Here is a 19,410-nt window from a genome sequence, read left to right as displayed (position 1 = left end):
TGTGCTCGCAAGCCGTGAGCCCGGCTTCTGGCTGAGCAGTGCTCCCCCTGTGGTCAGTGCACATCATAGCAACTGGTTGTTCCACATTCAGTCAATTTGCATATTAGCCTTTTAGTATATAGGATTGATTTCAGAGAGGAAAGGAATGGGAGAGAGAGAGAGAGAGAGAAACATCAATGATGAGAGGGAATCATTGATCGGCTGCCTCTGCACGCCCCACTGGGGTTTGAGCCCGCAAACCCGAGCATGTGCCCTTGACTGGAATCAAACGTGGGACCCCTCAGTCTGCAGCTGATGCTCTATCCACTGAGCCAAACTGGCCAGGGCTCTTTTTGTTCTGCTATTATCGTATAGCCCACGTGGGATAGAACTCACCCTTTCGAAGAGCAGTGAAGTGGTCGGTGCACCCACAGGCCCCAGGCGGCTTCTCACAGACGGAGGGGCCAGGCCGACCCTCCCTGCCCGCTCTGACCCAGGCTCTGTGCTTGGCCACAGCTACGTGTGGAGGAAGGACGACGTGGTCCTCGCCCCGCCCAGCAGCTCCCGGATCGTGGTGGAGCCGGACGGGTCCCTGCTCATCAGCCAGACGTGGTCGGGCGACATCGGAGACTACACCTGCGAGATTGTCTCTGAGGGTGGCAGCGACTCCCGGACGGCCCGGCTGGAGGTGATGTGAGTACCGTGTCCCCTCCCCCCCGGCTCTGTGGGCGGCATCGCAGAGGCCACACGCCCGCCCCGGGCTGCCCTTCCCGGGTGCTGCCCACCGTGGCTCTCAGCCAGTGGCCGGTGCCTTAGGCCTCACGGGTGCGTCCTTAGGAGGTTCCACCTCGTTCCAGGGGGCTCGCTGGCGCTCACTGACCCCTGCGTCCTGTCCCCCAGCGTCTCTGCGGTGCGAGGTCCTGTCTGCCGTCTAACAGGCAGATAACAGGCCACTTTCCACCGAGCGCCCATCAGAGCTTCCGGTAGGCGAGACGGCAGGGCCTCCCGCCAGGAGGCGGACCTGCAGCCAGCAGGGCACGTGTCAGCCCGCGCCTGCCTCCACGGCAACAGCACCTCCCATGAGCTCCTCGGGGATCCGGGACTGCGATGGCGGCCAGTCCTCTGGCCTGGCCCCGGGGGTCCCGCCTCTCTCCCGCGTGACTCCCTCTGTTCACAGCAGGAAGCTGACACTTTGTTCAGCTCATTTTTAGAAACGCTGTCCTCGCAGACGTTCCCCGAGCTCATCCGTGTAAGAGTAAACCTGCCGGTGAAGAAGCAGATGGGCGCGGGGAGGGGAGGGGCCCGGGGCGCAGCAGCCAGCTCTGGGCCCCGCCGCATCCTGGGGAGTGGGCAGGCGGCCCCGAGGAAAGGCCGTGTGAGAGGCTTGCTGCTGACTCACCCCGACCAGCCGGGGTCCTCTAGACAAACTCACTCCCTGGACATAGAACCTGAGCAGGGCACAGGCCATGCCTCATTGTCTGAATCCGTGGACCAGACGGAGGGGATTATTAGTGATAGACAGGCTGGAGCACAGACACTGGGATGAGTGAGCGACCACAGCCCTGCTGGCCGTGCTGTAGGGGCAGGTGAGGCTGTGCGGGGCCGGGTGAGGCTGTGTAAGGCCCAGGGTGAGGGGGTGAGGCTGTGGGACTGGGTGAGGCTGTGTAGGTCCAGGTGAGGCTGTGCAGGGCCCAGGGTGAGGGGGTGAGGGGCTGAGAGGGTAAGGCTGTGGAGCGGCCCAGGTGCTTCCAAGACCTGAACCGGCCCCGCCCGCCCGCTGCCTGCAGGGTCTCGTCCAGGACAACCACCCCGTGTTCTCTGTAGAGGCTCCTCTTTAGGGGCAAAGGTCACCCAGTCAGTAGGGAAGCAGCAGGAGCCTCAGCCCCAGAGGGTATGCGGGGTCTTGGTGCTGCGGCCATGGCATATGCAGGTGACCCCCAGCTCTGTGCGTGAGCAGGGAAATGGGGGGCTCCCCCCTCTCACCATTGGACCCGCGGACCCCAGCACTCCATCCTCCTGTGCCCCTGCCCCCCCCCCCAGATGCCTCCGTGGTCTCTGCCCCTGTGGCCTGTCCTCCGCCATCTCCACCTGGAGGAGCTGCCCCTCAGTCTCCCGGATGCACCCTGGGCCGCCAGGTGTCTTCATGGGCTCCCGGGATCGCCCTGAGGAAGCACCGCGCTCACTCCCAGCTGAAGTGGGAGCACTGGGTGCACAGCTCTGCGCTCCGGTGGCTGGCGGTGCCTGGTGGTGCCTGGCGGTTTCTGGGGTTGCCTGGCAGTGTCTGGCGGTTTCTGGGGATGCCTGGTGGTGTCTGGCGGTTTCTGGGGATGCCTGGTGGTGTCTGGCGGTTTCTGGGGATGCCTGATGGTGTCTGGTGGTGCCTGGGGTTGCCTGGCAGTGTCTGGCGGTTTCTGGGGTTGCCTGGCAGTGTCTGGCGATTTCTGGGGATGCCTGGTGGTGTCTGGTGGTGCCTGGGGTTGCCTGGCGGTGTCTGGCGGTTTCTGGGGTTGCCTGGCAGTGTCTGGCGGTTTCTGGGGATGCCTGGCAGTGTCTGGTGGTGCCTGGGGATGCCTGGCAGTGCCTTGCAGTGCCTGGCGGTGTCTGGGGATGCCTGGCAGTGTCTGGTGGTGCCTGGGGTTGCCTGGCGGTGTCTGGGGATGCCTGGCGGTGTCTGGGGATGCCTGGTGGTGCCTGGGGTTGCCTGGCGGTGTCTGTGCCCTGCAGACACTCAGTAGACGCGAGTGGTTGGTTGAGTGCATGAATGAATGAATGTGTGTGTCACTGGCCATTGGTGACCCGCCTCCCGATGTCACTCACTTCCTTCGTCGCCATCAGTGCCACACCCTGGGCTTTTCCCTGGGAACGAACGCAGGCTCAGCCCACGCGGCCCTGAGCCTGGGCACCCGGCGCCCCCCGGTCCACTCTGGCCCTGCGTCTCTCCCCTCCCGTCCGCAGCCCGTGGGAAGGATGTTTAAATGTTGGCACGTGGGAGTCCAGGCCACGTAGTAAACTCCCTTTGAGGGCCCGCACATCACGCGTCCCTGGTGCCGAGCGAGTCACGCGAGCGTTTCCCACGGCCCCTGTCCCCGGGCGCCTCCTTCCTTCCGGCCCCGCGGTGTGTGTTCTGTGATTTACGTGTCTCCCCAACTGTTCGCTCCTTTGATTTCCGTGAAGTAAAACCCATTTTTCAGCCAGTGTTGCCGTATCTCTGAGATAATAGTCTCCCGTAACGGGAGCTGTGGCAGCATTTGCCGATCCGTGATGCGACCCACACGGCACGGCCCAGGGTGCCTGAAGGCGCCGCGGGAACTGTCGTTAGCATCACGGGCTGCTCCTGATCGGGATGGATGGGGAGCCGCGGTGACGGCGGCGTCTGCGACCCGCACAGGCCCTGACTGGCGCGCCCGAGATGCCAGCGGTGATGACAATAATCATGGCTCATGATTGCGGGCGTCGTGCTCAGAGCTTCCCAATCGAGCGCAGCCACATTCCCGTGATTTACTCCGATGGCAACAGAAAAAGAAAAGGAAAAACCTCAATTGCAGAAGCCACCGAGAGGCACTTACCGCCAAGCAGCGCCCTCGACGCCTACCGGCGCCCCCGCCACTTGAGTTCAAGCTGCTTGTTAACATAGGGATCGGAGGTTAGAAGTGGGCTTTCGTGGGGCAGGGCTGGCTCCCGTTTGCTTGCCTGTGGGCAGCCGCTCACGCCGCCCTCCCCGTGAGAGCCTGGGCGGGTCCCTGGGGGCTCCCCACCCCTCGCTCAGGGTGGAACTGTGGGCAAGTTCCCCACTTCTCAGCCTCAGTTTCCTGAGCTGGAACCTGGGCGCGCTATCCCGCTCCTCGCGGCGCTGCTGTGAGGTGTGAATGACCCAGTGTTTGTAGAAGCCGCCTGGAGCCTGGCTCAGGGGGGACCCAGCAGTAGTCCACCCGTCATCCCTCCCATCCCGCCCCATGCACACGTCACCCGCTGTCCTCAGCAGCCCCCCTCCACCCCGCCCGGGAGGGCTCCCCCTCACCTGCTTGGGTTTGCTGTGTCCGTGGCCCTGTGACCAGCAGTCTGCTGCTGAGCCTGGTGCCAGGACAGGCCGGGGCTGGGCGGCACCCCCACCGATGGGTTGGGGGTCTGCGGAGGGGGGACCACGGGGAGGACTCACAGGAGGGCCTGCCCCCTCCCCTCCCACGAGCACAGGCTCTGCACCCCGGATGGTCCTGAGACGCGTCGGTAAATCCAGGTCACAGGGTCAAGGGTCAGGGTGACACACTGGCCCCACCTGGGCGTGTCTCTCCTCGGAGCGGCCGGTGCCCAAGGGAGGGGACGTCTGGGTGGCTCCGGACCCGCACAGCCGTGCCCAGCGCCCGAGGGACCAGCTCCGAGGCTCCAGGGATCAGCTCCTTGCTCATCAGTTAAGACGCAGTTACTAGTAGATCAGAGACTCATTCCTGTGAACGGGCTACAGGGAAACCCCGTTACGGGGCCCCGTGAAGACTGGAGTGGGGGCAGGTTCTATAATAAACCCCGGGTGACAAACCGTAGTCAGGGGCGCAGTCCCAGGCCGGGTCCTGAGAATCGTCAGGCCCCCCCGTCTTCCTCCTCGGAGGGAAGCTGAGGGAGATGGGCTCGGCCATGTGACCGCTGGTGCTTTTATAGAAAAGTGCGTCTCTGGCCTCCGCTGCCCGCAGCCGTTGGAGCCACAGTCCTGCCGGTTGCTTTCCCGTTTCTCTCGAAGCGGTGGGGTGCTCTCCCTCCCACGGCTGTCTGCTGTTGCTCGTTCCAGCTGTCACTGTGGGCAGTGGGCTTGATGGCGACCCCCCCTCCTCTCCACTGCGCAGTGACTCCACCCTGCGCTCCGCCCCACGGTCCCCTCCGCCCTGGCATTTGTCACGCTGTCTGCGTGTCCCCGGCTGCGAGTCACCGTGCTCTCCGTCTGTCTCCGTTCGAAGCTGCAGCGGGAAGCCGAGGTGCGATCTGCTTCCATCGGTGGATGCTCTGGATCGGACTCGAGTATATGAAACGGCCGTCATCGGTTATTGACGCGCTGATGGAGACTCTCGCGGAGCTTAATCCCCAGATAAGCGAAACGTATCACTTGCAGAACCCGTCGGTCTCCAAGGCGTTAGCGAGCCCGCGGCACCGAGCCGGGGGAGATGGGACACGAGAGGCGCCAGAGGGGCTCCCGTGTGGAGGCTGGACCTGGGGAAGGTGGATCCTCCGGCCCTGAGTCCCGTGCGCGTGTGGAAGTCACATTCTGCATCGGGCACCGCCCTGGGCGTGGTCGAGCCGGGGCAGAGGGCTGTGCTGGGCAACGGAGGACGAGGGCTCGTGGCTTCTGCTGCATCACAGACGCCATGTCCTCACCACCCCTGGAACTAGCTAGGGTTGACCCCAGCGACCTCGTTAGCATAACCCAGTGATGGCGAACCTTTTGAGCTCGGCGTGTCAGCATTTTGAAAAACCCTAACTTAACTCTGGTGCCGTGTCACATAGAGAAATTTTTTGATCTTTGCAACCACAGTAAAACAAAGACTTATCTTTTTGATATTTATTTTATATATTTAAATGCCATTTAACAAAGAAAAATCAACCAAAAAAATGAGTTTGCGTGTCACCTCTGACACGCGTGTCATAGGTTCGCCATCACTGACATAACCCCAGGTGGCCCGGGGCCAGGAGTAGCAGTCCCCTCACTCAGGAAAGCCCAGGGTTGGAAGTTCCCTCCTGGAACCGGACGGAGACCAGCCAGGCTCCGCGTTACAGCCGTGGCGGCCCTGGGCTGCGCTCACGCTGAGCGTGTCTTCGAGAGGGACCGACTGAACAGCCTTGGTTCCGTTTCTGAGCGAAGCAACTCAGGAGGACGTGGGAGGGTAGAGCGGCATCGTCCCCCGAACACCTCCGTCGGGGTCCCTGGGGGAAGCCGGAGCGGGTGTGGCTATTGGAGAACTCAAATGGAAATAATAGCTCCTTCTTAAAATATATGTATTTTTACTGACTTCAGAGAGGAAGGGAGAGGGAGATACAAACATCCATGATGAGAGAGAATCATTGATCAGCTGCCTCCTGCACGCCTCACGCTGGGGATCAAACCCGCAACCAGGGCCTGTGCCCTGACCGGAATCGAACCCTGACCTGCGGGTTCATAGGTCGATGCTCAACCACTGAGCCAACCCGGCCAGCCAGTAGCTCTTTTTTTAACTTCAAGCTCATTCACAACAAAGAAAAGAAGCTGGAGTCCAGGCCCAGTGGCTTCTTCATTGCGCTCGCTCACCGCCGCGTCCACGTCAGAAGCGCTTGTCCGTCAGCGGTGCGATGGGCGGAGCGCCTTTTCCTGGGGCGCCGCGAGCAGGGCGGCCTAGGAAACCTCAGAGTGATGCGTGCACTTCCCGAATTACAGCATCCGGTGTAACCACCGCTTTCCGTGCTGCCCGTGGGCTCGGCAGTAACTGACGCCTGGGGAGACCAGGCCTGGTGAGTGGGTGGCACAGGGGGCACTGGGCGTCCGCTCCCCCCGGCCTCCCTAGGCCACGAGGCGGGTCCTCTCCCAGCCTTGGGAGCCGTGCGGGTTCGGGGGGCAGAGGGGGCACGTAGCTGCCGATGGAAGGCGGCAGAGCGCCGTGGGAGAGCCCGCGCCCTCCATGGAAGCTCTGTGACCGCGAGTCCCACGGACACCGTCCCCAGCGTCTGCAGAACCCACTGCTTCCCCTACCGCCTCGCGTGTGCTGTTCCTCTCCCGCGGCGCGGGCCTGTCCCCACCGCGCTTCCCTCTCGGCGCTTCTCCCGGCTTCCCGCGTGCGGCAGGGGAGAGGGCGCAGGACACCCCCCCACACCCCCGTCCTCGGAGAATGTGCGGGCGCGTTTTGGCTGGAAACTCCCAGTGTCGGACCCGTGTTCGGTCCCATTTCCCAGCCTTTCCTTCGGGTTGGCTGACTGCCTCTCGTGAACAGCCTCGGGTTGTGAAACCGGTGCGTGGCCACTTGTTTAATGACGCTCCCTGTGGAAATGGCACCTCCCGCCCGGTCCAAGCTGCAGCCACCGGCCCCTTCAGGCCCACCAGGGGCCTGGGCACATCGGGCTCGGAGAGCGAGCCGCGCGCGAGTGTGCGGGCGGGTTTCCGAGGCGGGAGGCGTGCTGCTTGTGTTGGGCGTATGGTGCGTGCTCCCTCTCAGCATGGCACACAGGACGGCGGGCGCGGGCCGCTCCCTCGGTCTGACCTGTGTTCTCTCCTCTGACCCTCGCCTCCCAGTGAGCTGCCGCACCCGCCGCAGAACCTGCTGGCCCGCCTGGACGCCGCGCACAGCCACGCCGTGCTGCTGAGCTGGGTGCGCCCCTTCGACGGGAACAGCCCGGTCCTGCGCTACGTGGTGGAGCTGTCGGAGAACAGTGAGTAGCAGCTGGGCGGGCCCCGGGCTCCCTATGGGCCTCATGTCCTTCACCCCCGGTCCTGCTCAGGCCCACACGGTGCTTCACGGCGCCGCCGCCGCCGAACCCGGCTCTGGGTTAGGCAAGGTCAGCGGCGAGTGGGAGCCCGTGGGGACAGGGGAATGGCGGGGCCTCCTGTGAGCCTGGGTCTGGGCTGCAGCCCCATGGGGGGCGGAGGAGGGCCATGCACACAGGCTGCCCTGAGCGGGTCCTGGGTTCGGTGTTGTCCCCGGGACGAACCCTGAAATGAGCTCCTCATGCCTCCCCTTGGGGCCGATATGCACGTGGACCGCACCGCGATGGGGAACGTCTCTGCACGTGTCCTCGGGGGCAGCGTGTGCCCCGCATCCCAGCGTCCAGTGCGCCCTTCCTCTCCTCGCGCCCCGACCTCTCGCAGCAGCGACACTGCCCTCCCCACGCTCACTCCTGGCTCTCCTGCCCCCGCCCCCCCCACACTCCCCGGCGCCCTCCATCCCTTTGTGGTGGCCGCGCAGAAGTCCCCGCTGTAAGAATAGACGCTGGGCTTCGGAGCGTGGTCCAGGCTCTGCCGCCGGCCTCTCCAGATGCGCCTCCAGCCGCTCAGGCTTGGCTTTGCGCTCGACAACAAGGCATCGCTCCACCCTGGGCCCCCTGCGCTCACAGGCCCTCAGTGCCCAGCCTGCGCCCTGCTGGACCTGCCCTCTCCCCCCCAACCCCCCCCAACCCCCCCCTCCCCCGCTTCCCCTGCCTGTGTCAGCGCCCATCCCTCTCCTCCTCTGGGGGCGCTGTCTCACGTCCTGCTGGGCCTTCTGGCACTGATACCCAAGGGGGCCCTGGGGGCACTGAACACAGGCAGGGCCCAACCCTGGTGGAAACATCTGGAAGAAAACAGTAACGTCTGCTGCTCGAGTTTGCGGGACATTCCGCGCCCTCGTCCGGAGGACAGATGAATGAGATCCTCACCCTCTCCGGTCTCGGAGCCGTCGCCCTATTCCCGGGCTGCAGGGCGCTTTCCCGGCGCCACCTTCCTCCGCCGTCTGTCAGTGCCCCTCCCTGCTTTCCCCGAGGCCTCGGGTCCTGTCGTTTGTGACGGGCGTGCTTCCCGCCTGCTCTGCTCCCTCGTTCTGTGCGTAACTTTCCGGCAGCCCGGAGTGTTTGGTTTTATGTCCTTACACCCACCGGCATTTTCCTTTATGATTTCCTTTACTGCGTTCCTGTTTGGCTGTTTCAGCACTGAGTATAGATCACGTCTTCCTACACATTTCTTCTCGCTGTTGTTCTTTTCTTTATTATTCTGTCTTTCTAACATCTTTTGTATTAAATGTACTGGGGTGACATTGGTCGTCAACCTGATCTATAGGTTTCAGGTGTGGTCCTCTTGCCTTTACCTTTTTTAATATATTTTTATTGATTTCAGAGAGGAAGGGAGAGAGGGAGAGAGAGAGAAACATCAATGATGAGAGCGATTCATTGATCAGCTGCCTCCTGCACACCCCACACTGGGGATGGAGCCTGCAACCCAGGCATGTGCCCTGACCCGGAATCGAGCCATGACCTCCAGGTTCATAGGTCAGCATTCACCCACTGAGCCCCGCCGGCCGGGCTGGCATTCTGGCTTTTAAAGCTGTAAGTTGTGATGCATTTGACTCTAGTTCACCTGGAACTCAGGTGTGCTGCGTGTTTCACCACGGGAGTTCTCTTTCCCCAGTGGCCGCCCCTCCCCCGCGGTGTTCCGGAACAGTCTGTTTCCTGGGGCTGGTTCCGTTTTTACATGTTAAGAGGCCCTGTTTATACAACAGGCTGTTTGGGGTTCATTTGCATCCATTGATTCATCTTCTGGTTTTCACCAGTTTTAGAGCGTTTTCCTTGGTTTGGTTCCAACACTTGTCATCGCTGATAAAAAGTGAGTCCCCTCGCCGTTCAGAATGTTGTTACTTCTTGTCACCTGTTGCTTTTTTCAGGAAAGAATTGGAATTATTTTGCAAAGTTTCAAAACTGGCCTCCTTGCGGGTGTAACCTCGTTAAGGCTGTGGTGAGGTTTTGAGCACTGACTTCCTGGTCGTCCTGTCTCCTCCGTGGACCGAGGCTCCCACCCTCTCGGGAATGGTGCCCTCCGATTAGCCCTGGCGCGTGACCGGCATTTCCTCCCGCCCCTGCTGGCCAGGCGTTCGCGTGGGGACGTGGGAGCACGTCTTCCGTTCGGCCGCTCCCGGGCGCGTTGTTCTAACGAGGGTTCGATCGATCCCCTTAGTTTCCCAGGGAGACAATCCCATCTTCTCCAAACGGTAAAAAGTGCTGTTTCTTTTTGGTTTTATATCTTGCTGGGCTGGTCAGGATAATTTTAAAATAATCAGTATAGTTGCGCCTCCTGTTGTTCATTCTGTCACAGTGGAAGGCCTACTAGGACCTTACTGTATGTACGGTGCTGAGTGGGAGGGAGGGAGAGAGAAACATCGATGTGAGCGACACATCAACTGGTTGCCTCCCACACGATTGCCCCACCAGGGCCGGGGATCAAACCGCAAATTATTCTTAAACAAACTGAATGCTTTGTTTAGCAATGGCCTCCTATTTACGCGGGAGCGCCCCTCTGACCGCCTGCAGGCTCACCGCCCGGACTCAGTGGCAATGGGCCAGCCGGGGAGAGGACGGGCCATGGGACCACCGCTGGGCTGGAGGCTGCGGGCCAGGCGTGTGGGGAGACGGGTGGGGACAGGCCACTCCTGTCCCTGAGACTGGATGCACCTGACAGAGCGCAAGCCGTGCCGGGAAGGTTCCCGTGGACACAGGGTGCCCCCCTCGTGCTGTGGCCCCCGAAAGGCTCCGGGCTGTTGGCTGGGCAGAGTGGCAGGGACTGGTGCCGGGTGCCTCGGGCGCCTCGGGCGCGGCTGCAACCTGAGGTCCGTGCAGCCGTGTTCCTAGTAGCGCGCGTTTCAGGCGCTCACGGCTAGCTCATTCCCCTCTGGGCTTTCACACGGGACCTCACATGAGTGGCGTCTGCTCCCACTTAAAACCCACGCGGGGGGGGGGGTGCATGCCACAGCTACCTACTGCTCTTGGCTGTGTCGTCGGCCCAGATCGGGGCTAGGTGCCGGGTTTGGGGCTCTCTCCCCCTCGATCCCAGCCAGCAGATGATGGAGAGATGTCCCCCCGTCCCCCACGGCCCGTCCTGTCCCCAGACTGACACGGCTTCCCCTGCAGGCGTGGCCATCGTGACCCCTCACGCAGGACAAAGTGCCCCCCTCTGCCCCCCTCATGTCTGCCCTGAGGCCGCTCAGCTCCTGCCGAGAGGCCCCGTGTCCACCCGGCACCTCCAGCCAGGGTGGGCCCCTCCCCAGCAGCGTCACGGTGCGTCTCCTGCCCGAAGCTGAGCCACGCTGGGATCTGTGCGGCCCCACTGCCGCCCTCGGGCCCCTCCCCTTCTCGGAAGCAAACGGCTTCCCCAGCTCATTCCAGGGCGTCCTGTACGGAATGACCCAATGTCCAGCCAGAGGATGCGTGAGCTCTGCGAGCAGATCACACAGGCCCGCAGGCCCTCGGAGCTCCAGGCCAGGGCCCCTTGGCCACAGAGGGGCTCCTCACACCTGTAGGCACACCTGCGTGGCACAGCTGCGGGCACACCTGTGGGGCACACCTGCGGGCACAGCTGCGGGCACACCTGCGGGGCACACCTGCGGGCACAGCTGCGGGCACATCTGTGGGGCACACCTGCGGGCACAGCTGCGGTCACTGGCCCCGGGGCCCTGAGCCTCAGCTTCCACATTGTTAAGTGGGCGCCGCCCTGCACCCCCGGGGCTGCCGCCCTGGCGTGTGGGCCGGTTCCCGGGACACGGGCGGTTCGCTTGCTCTCCCTCGGACGCGCCCTCACGGGTGTGCACCTGCTCTGCTCCCTGCAGACTCTCCGTGGAAAGTGCACCTGGCGGACGTCGGCCCCGAGATGACAGGCGTGGCCGTGCGCGGCCTGACTCCCGCTCGCACCTACCAGTTCCGCGTGTGCGCCGTGAACCAAGTGGGCAAGGGCCAGTACAGCGCGGAGACGAGCAGGTGAGTGCCCGCCCCCAGGGTGACAGGGCGGCGGGGGCCTGACAGCAAGGGGAGCACCGCGGAAAGGGGGGACGGCCAAGCCACCAGCCCCGGCTGGGCCACCCCGCAAAGACGGCGTGAGGAAAACTGACAGACGGGCCGCGTGGGGGGTGCGCGGGGCTGCCATGGCGCCGAGCAGAGTCGGAGCCACAGCGTCCCTGTGCGCGGCTGTGGGGCACGTGCCGTTAGGAGTTGAAGCGTTAAGCCCCGGCCAGTTTGGCTCAGCAGTTAGAGTGTCGCCCACAGACTAAAGGGTCCCGGATTCGATTCCGGCCAAGGGCACGTACCTCCATTGCAGATTTGATCCCCGCGGGGAGGCAACCGATCCATGTGTCTCCCTCACATCAGTGTTTCTCTACCCCCCCCCCACTTCCACTCTCTCAAAAAATCAATGAGAAAACACCCTCAGGTGCGGATTAACGAAACCGAAAAGGAGTTTACAGCGTTCAGTGCCTTTGCCCATCCCAATGCCGCCAGGTGGGCGCAGGGGCCACCGCCTTAAAGGGGACTCAAGGAGCCGCAGGGTCTCCGGGGGTGTCACCTCCGCTCGCCCATCCCCGGGGTGCGGGGTGGGAAGTGCCATCGTGCCTTGTCTGTGAGCCTCCCCACCAGCCTGCGCTCTCTGTGGGCAGGAGTCGGAAACTAGTGGAATGAGGGGAACGAAAATGCCTTTTCTAAAACGTGGGAGTTGGCTGTGCGGAGTTGGACAGAGCGAAGAAACCATTTGGAAGGGGTGGGCGCGGGCCTGCAGGCCATCTCCTCGGCTGCGAGGCTTTGAGAGAGCCCGGGGGGTTGTTCAGACCGAACAGGCCCCTGTGCCTGCTGGTGCCTGCTAGCGGTGCCCTACTGTGTGGCATTATTCAGACAGAGCAGGCCCCTGTGCCTGCTGGTGCCTGCTAGCGGTGCCCTCCTGTGTGAGGTTGTTCAGACCGAACAGGCCCCTGTGCCTGCTGGTGCCTGCTAGCGGTGCCCTACTGTGTGGCATTATTCAGACAGAGCAGGCCCCTGTGCCTGCTGGTGCCTGCTAGCGGTGCCCTCCTGTGTGAGGTTGTTCAGACCGAACAGGCCCCTGTGCCTGCTGGTGCCTGCTAGCGGTGCCCTCCTGTGTGGATCTGCTCAGCTACTTCCGGCGCGGCCCTCCCGTGGGAGGGGCTGTGTGTCTCACTGTCTTCGTCGCTCGGTTTTGGCGAACAGCTGGGCTCGGGATCCAGCCAGACGGCGAGTGCAAAGGCGCGTCCTCCGAGCCGGCGCTGACCTCTCCTTCCTCCGTCTTCCTTTTCAGGCTGATGTTGCCGGAAGAGCCACCCAGTGCGCCCCCGAAAAACATAGTGGCCAGTGGGCGCACCAACCAGTCCATCATGGTGCAGTGGCAGCCGCCCCCCGAGACGGAGCACAACGGGGTGCTGCGCGGCTACATCCTCAGGCAAGTGGCCCGGGCTGGCCGGGGCTGGGCTGTCGCTGTGGAGGCGGGCGTCTGTTTTGCTGAGGTTGCGAACGCGAATGTGTATAGGAGCCCAGTGTAAGCAAGCGGTACGCCCAGTGGTGAGCTCCAGGGAGTGGCGGGGAGTGCGGCAAAGTGCAGAGGCCGGGCGCGCGGTACCGGCAGAGCTGGTGTCCGTCTGTAGGGTTACACACAGGACTCGGTGTCGGTGGCTGCATTTGGGAAAAGCGTGGGGCAAGGTGCACTCTTCTCGTAGATGCTCTCTTTCTGAGCTTTTACCAGGGGCGTGAATTACTGTCCGCCATGATTTTTAACGAATAGCAGTGCGATTGAGTGAGTTACTAACCAGACGTTACCACGCCGGCATGTTGCTCAGTGTTGCCAGGCTTCCTCGTGTTTCAAAGGAATCGTAACGCCGAGCTTTCTCCATGCAGTCTCACAGCTTTCCAGCGGTGGGCGTGAAGTCAAAATACTTTGAAACACAGGGCAGGCCACACTCGCACACCTGCAGGCAGCGAGGCCCCGGCCCCGGGGGTGGGCAGGCCGGAGGGACGTAGGAGGACCTGCCGGACGGGGCTGCGTGGGAGGGAGGGCACCTCCTTCGCCAGAACCGCTACCTCGAAAGCTGCCCCGACTGTGCTAATTACAGTCGTTTGTTGACACGAGTGAAGAGAAGAAAACAGCGGATTAAAGGGTAATTACTACATCCCTTCCAGTGGGCTGCCCAGCGGGCCGTGTGTGTTAATCGGGCGTGAACTCTGCCCCCTCACAGCCTGTGGGGCAAGGGGCAGGTGCCATCCCCACCTTCCCCCGCCCACCCGGCCCTGCTGAGCGGAACCAGAAGGTCCGGGGCTGAGGGTAAAGCCGTTTCCCAGGCAAATGGAGGAAATGCAGGAAGTGCTGCCTCCTCGGCTCCAATGTCTCCGCATGTGGAGGACAGCGCACCCGTGTGTGTGTCCGCATCGCGCATTCGTCATTTCATATGTGTCGATCTGTGTGCGGGGCTGCTTGCCTGTCACAACCGTGTCCCTGTGACACTCAAGTTCCTCCCCCAGCGTGTGAATCACCCTCAACACCGGCCAGGGCTTAAACGCAGCCGCCTGGAGGGTGCACGGGGTCCGCAGGGTGGGGTCAGCTGGGCCTGCCCCCCTGCCATGCCCCAGCTGCCCTTCCCGCTCCAGCGGAGGGAAGGAGACCGCCGTCTGCCCGCTGCAGGAGGGGCGCCGTGGCTCGGTTCCTGTCTGCTCGCCCTGCCCGCCCCTGTGCGGCCGTCACGCTTGTCCCGGGCTCACCCACTCATGGAAACGACTGGCCTCACGCCCTGGGCCCAGCCATGCATGCCTCCAGCAGCTGCCTGGGTGGAGCACGCGGAGGAGCACTCCTGAGGCCCTGGCCGCCCCGGGAGGACGTTAGCAGTCAGCCACAGGCCGCTCCGGGCGAGCAGTTAATAATGAAATCTCTCTGATGCGGAGGCCCCTGGGCCGCGCGTCCCTCTCTTTGCGGGATTACTGCTGTTAAAAGGATTTTCCGCGCTGGAGCCAGCGGCCGGGGCTGGGAAGAGGGCTGTGCGCGTGTCGGGGCTTCAATCAGACAGCCCCGAAGTGAGGACACGCTACCAGGGCCCGCGACGTCAGCGTTTCCAGGAATTACAGACCCGGCCGAAGTGTATTTGCTCGGAAACATTCCCGAATCGTCCCCTGGCTTGCAAGCCAGCTGTGTGTGCAGCGCGCACCCCCGGGCCCGTGCCGCCTGCGGAACCACAGAGGAAGTAAACCCCGTCAGGGCTCCGCGTGAGAAATCGTCAGGACGCGTGCGCAGCCAGCACGTATTTATCGTGATGGGCAGGGAGTTCCTTTATGAGGCGCATCAGGGCCGTGTCCTTTGTAAACGCTCCCCTGTTATTTCCACATAAAAGTCATCTTGTTCCATCAGAGAAAACGCCCTCCCACCGTCAGAGGATGCCCCGCCCTCCTGCCGTGGACCTCGCCTTCCCCGGCGCCCTGTGGCTGCGGCAAAAGCACCCCAAGCCACGGTCAGGATGGCCCGGCCTGTGCCACAGAGAGGACACGGCCGGGGACGGGACACGGCTCTGCCGCTCATCCTGCACGGACGCGGGGAGAGGCCTGGAGCCGGTGCCGATGGATGCGGCCGCATTTCTCAGAACTGGCTCCCACCCCTGTCCCAGGAGAGGCACCATCAGAGAGAAAGGAGTAGGGGCACCAGCAGAGAGAAAGGAGTAGGGGCGCCTTCGGAGAGAAAGGAGTAGGGGCACCATCGGAGAGAAAGGAGTAGGGGCACCATCGGAGAGAAAGGAGTAGGGGCACCATCGGAGAGAAAGGAGTAGGGGCGCCTTCGGAGAGAAAGGAGTAGGGGCACCAGCAGAGAGAAAGGAGTAGGGGCACATCGGAGAGAAAGGAGTAGGGGCACCATCGGAGAGAAAGGAGTAGGGGCGCCTTCGGAGAGAAAGGAGTAGGGGCACCATCGGAGAGAAAGGAGTAGGGGCACCAGCAGAGAGAAAGGAGTAGGGGCACCATCGGAGAGAAAGGAGTAGGGGCACCATCGGAGAGAAAGGAGTAGGGGCACCATCGGAGAGAAAGGAGTAGGGGCACCATCGGAGAGAAAGGAGTAGGGGCACCAGCAGAGAGAAAGGAGTAGGGGCACATCGGAGAGAAAGGAGTAGGGGCACCATCGGAGAGAAAGGAGTAGGGGCGCCTTCGGAGAGAAAGGAGTAGGGGCACCATCGGAGAGAAAGGAGTAGGGGCACCAGCAGAGAGAAAGGAGTAGGGGCACCATCGGAGAGAAAGGAGTAGGGGCACCATCGGAGAGAAAGGAGTAGGGGCACCATCGGAGAGAAAGGAGTAGGGGCACCATCGGAGAGAAAGGAGTAGGGGCGCCTTCGGAGAGAAAGGAGTAGGGGCGCCTTCGGAGAGAAAGGAGTAGGGGCACCATCGGAGAGAAAGGAGTAGGGGCACCAGCAGAGAGAAAGGAGTAGGGGCACATCGGAGAGAAAGGAGTAGGGGCACCATCGGAGAGAAAGGAGTAGGGGCACCAGCAGAGAGAAAGGAGTAGGGGCGCCATCAGAGAGAAAGGAGTAGGGGCGCCTTCGGAGAGAAAGGGTCATGGGCGCTCCAGTCACCTCGCCCTGCGACGCCCTGTGCAGGGCCATGGCTGTCACGTGAGGGAGCAGAACCGGGCGCAGAGGGTGAGGGGAGCTGAGGCACCCAGCTCCTGCGTCTTCGTCCCTCAGAGTCCGGGAGCTCAGCTCTGCCTGCCCCTGGACGCACATTGTGGCGTCCGCGTGAGGTCCCCACGAGCGAGCTTCCTCTGACGTCGCCCGGCTGTGCCACGGGCTGTGCGTGGTCCTGGGCCCCTCACACAGCAGGACCCTCAAGTGCGGGTGGGTGTGAGCCCTTTTCCCTCTCCCCAGACGGCCGCCCAGCAGTGCCAGCGCCGCGAATGCCAGTTCATGTCTGGTACGTGGGGAGCTTTGGGGTCAGTATCTGACCGAGGGGTTCTCCCAGGCCGGTCCTCTCCCTGTTGTTTCCCTGGGGGGGCCCCCCGCCCCATCACCCAGCATCACCGCGGAGAGCGCCTTCACGTGCTGGCGCCGGCGGGGCCCGCGGTCAAGGGACGCGACTCGGGAGGGGCAGAGGTCAGTGGGGCATGAAGCAAAAATGGGGTTTGACGCATTAGTCACAGAAGGACCCGTGTCCCAGCGCCGCCCCCGGGCGGGTGCCCAGAGCCTGGGGCCTCCATGCCACTGCGCCAGGCAGGCCCCCCCCCCCAGCACGGGTGGCCCCAGGTGGTCCGTAGTGAGGGGGTTTTCACGAAGAGCCCGTCCTCAGTGCGTTGGCAGCCTCCTCTCTGGGAGGGCTGTTCTCCGTCAGGGGCCTGGATTTCGGGGTTCCTCCGTCGCTCTGATGGCAGCGGCCTTGCTGGCCCACTGGCAGGCCCCGGGGACAGGCAGGTCACTGGCCGGGACTGCGCAGCCTCAGAGCCTCTCTGTCAGGGAGGAGCCTGGGGACCCCGACCTGCCCGAGACTCCACGGCTCCTGCTTCACTGCAGCTGCGCCTCCTCCCTCGGCGGCTCCCTTCCCGCGCCCCCTTCCTCACCGCGCCAGGCGCCTCCCCCAGAGCCACTCTCGGTGGAACTCTGATGCCTGGAAGCTGCACCGGGACTGGGGACCCCTGTCCACGCCCCTCGCCTCCCCAGGGCGCCGATCACCTTCTCGAAATGGAGCCCCGGAAATGCTGGCTGCCCGGAGGAGGGCTGAGGGCGCCGCGCCCTCCAGGAGGGACAGGGTCTCCTCATTCACACGCCTACGCCCAGGGAAGGCCTGTCCCTCCTTAAAATGAGTGAATGCAACTGTAGCCCGGCCTCAGGGCTCAGTGACTGAGCATCGACCTATGAACCCGGAGGTCACTGTTAATTCCGGTCAGGGCACAGGCCCGGGTTCGGGCTCGATCCGCAGTGTGGGGTGTGCAGGAGGCAGCCAATCCGTGATTCTCTTCCATCACTGATGTTTCTCTCTCTCTCTCCCCTCCTCTCCGAAAGCAATAAAAATATATTTTAACATAATAGTAACAAAGTGAACTCACTGTAAGCCTGGGCCCTGGGCACCCTGCAGAGCCCACTGCGCGCTCAGGGCCCCCGCAGGCCGATCGGCCCCTGCAGTGGCCAGTGCGCTAGGGGCAGGAGCACCTTTGAAAGCCCCCGGCTCTGGTTCTGGGGCCTGGTTCTGGTTCTGGGCCTGCGTGAACGGATCTGACCTCCTGACTGGGGCCAGAGTGCGGCTTCTCTTCCCAACATTCCAGCCGCAGGAAGCACCGCTCATACGGCTGACAGCACCGCCCCCTAACCCCCCCCACCCCCCCGGAAGTCATGTCGGGAGCTCTGGGCGCTAAGTCCCTACACTCCCGGGACAGTCACACCTGAAAAGCCGGACCGCTTAACCGCTAACTCAGCTCATAGGTCGGCTGTGTCTCGCCCAGGGCTCTGGTCACGGTGAGGCGAGACTCCACCTTTTTAACCGGTGAATTCGGGGGTGGCGTGTCTGGCTCACCCGGCCTTGCAGCTGTTCCCTCACTCCCCCCCCCCCCCCCCCCGCGAGGAGCTGGGTGAGGGTGTCCCTGCCAGTCACCTCTCGGTCTGCGCAGGTACCGCCTGGCGGGGCTGCCGGGGGAGCACCAGCAGCGCAACATCTCCAGCCCCGAGGTCAACTACTGCCTGGTGACCGAGCTCATCGTGTGGACGCAGTACGAGATCCAGGTGGCCGCCTACAACGGCGCCGGCCTGGGCGTCTTCAGTCGGGCCGTGGCCGAGTACACGCTCCAGGGAGGTAAGCCGTGCCGCCAGCACCCACCCTGTGGGGAGCAGGGTTCGCGAGGCTGGATCGGAGCAGCTGGAAACGAAATGGAGGGTTTGCTCCCCCACTTAACGTAACCTCTCCCTCTATCCCGAGAGGACGGCAACCGGGAGGGGCAGGCGAGTGCTCACTGCCCTCTCGGCCGCCAGGCCAGGCCGTGTCTGCACACACCGGCTGGCCCCCGAGGTCGGCACTTGCTCCGCGCGGAGTAGGGTCTCTGCGTGGCTGGAGTCCCGGGCGGGCCTGTGCGTGCTGTGAAGTCTGTTTTCAGTGATGCGCTCGGAGGAGGAGGAGGAATGAAGCTGGCCAGTTGGTGCTTGTTGTTGTTGCTTTCAGTTACTCAAGCAAACAGCTGACTAGTCAGTCAAACTTCTCCCCCAAAAGCCGGCGGCTGTCGTGAAGCTGAGCCTCCCTCTCCCCACGCGCTCGGCCCCGCCCGCACCTTCCGCTCTTTACGGTCCAGCCCCACCGCCCGGGAGGACCCGGCTCGGCCCGGGAGGCGCTGGGCGTGGGCCAACACGGCACTCTTCCGGTGCCCGCGGCTCTAAACAGACCCTCTGTCCACGCAGCTGCGCGTGCCCGCGGCCAAACCCTCGCCCGGGAGTCTAGCCCCGTCCGTGCCTCTCCCCCGACGCAGGTGTGACCTCACCGGCCTGGGCGTTTTCACTGCTCCCAGGCCTCGGCCTTTTCCACATGACAAGGTTTCTCGCTGCCCACTGCTCTCCCCGAGTCACGGCCGAGACCTAGTGGCCCCTGAAGTCACCGCTGTCGTCCTCTTCCCTTATTGACCGGCTGCCGCTGTCTCCCGGAGACCAGGCCTCACTCCTCCCTAAGCCAGGAGCCGTCCATCGCTCTGCATTCCCAGTGCCGAGTGGGAATATCCCCCACGCGAGGCAGGCAGGGGCCGTCCACCGCGAGCGGCCTCTCACCACAGGGGAGTGAGGGCGACGGAGCCGGGACCGCGTGTCCGCTTCAGGCAGCCTGTTCCAGGGAGAGCGGGAAACCTGCAAACCCCCAGCTCACGGAGATGCTGTGAACGGCCCGCGGCTGCGACCGGGACTGCGCATCATCCCCTCGGGGGGTGTCACACAGGACGGAGCGGGCGCACCCGACAGAGACAGCGTCCAGGCTGCAGAGTGGCCTTTA

The 19,410-nt window shown here is 63.4% G+C and overlaps 1 protein-coding gene across 1 annotated transcript in view; it reads left to right on the top strand.

The window, feature by feature from the left end:
* The window catches only part of SDK1 (sidekick cell adhesion molecule 1), a gene marked incomplete at its 5' end in the record, with an annotated part of 547,830 nt that overhangs the window by 453,174 nt on the left and 75,246 nt on the right, over positions 1-19,410 (top strand). The window contains 5 exons of the mRNA XM_081093020.1: positions 496-672; positions 7,220-7,356; positions 11,271-11,418; positions 12,740-12,880; positions 18,056-18,237. Coding sequence (XP_080949146.1) covers positions 496-672; positions 7,220-7,356; positions 11,271-11,418; positions 12,740-12,880; positions 18,056-18,237 — 785 coding nt within the window. The remainder of the gene's footprint in view (positions 1-495; positions 673-7,219; positions 7,357-11,270; positions 11,419-12,739; positions 12,881-18,055; positions 18,238-19,410) is intronic.

The sequence above is a fragment of the Myotis nattereri genome, assembly GCF_964212035.1.
Source record: "Myotis nattereri genome assembly, chromosome: 5".
Lineage (NCBI taxonomy): Eukaryota > Metazoa > Chordata > Mammalia > Chiroptera > Vespertilionidae > Myotis > Myotis nattereri.
Note: the sequence above shows the minus strand (reverse complement) of the source record. Positions and strands in the feature narration are given on the sequence as shown.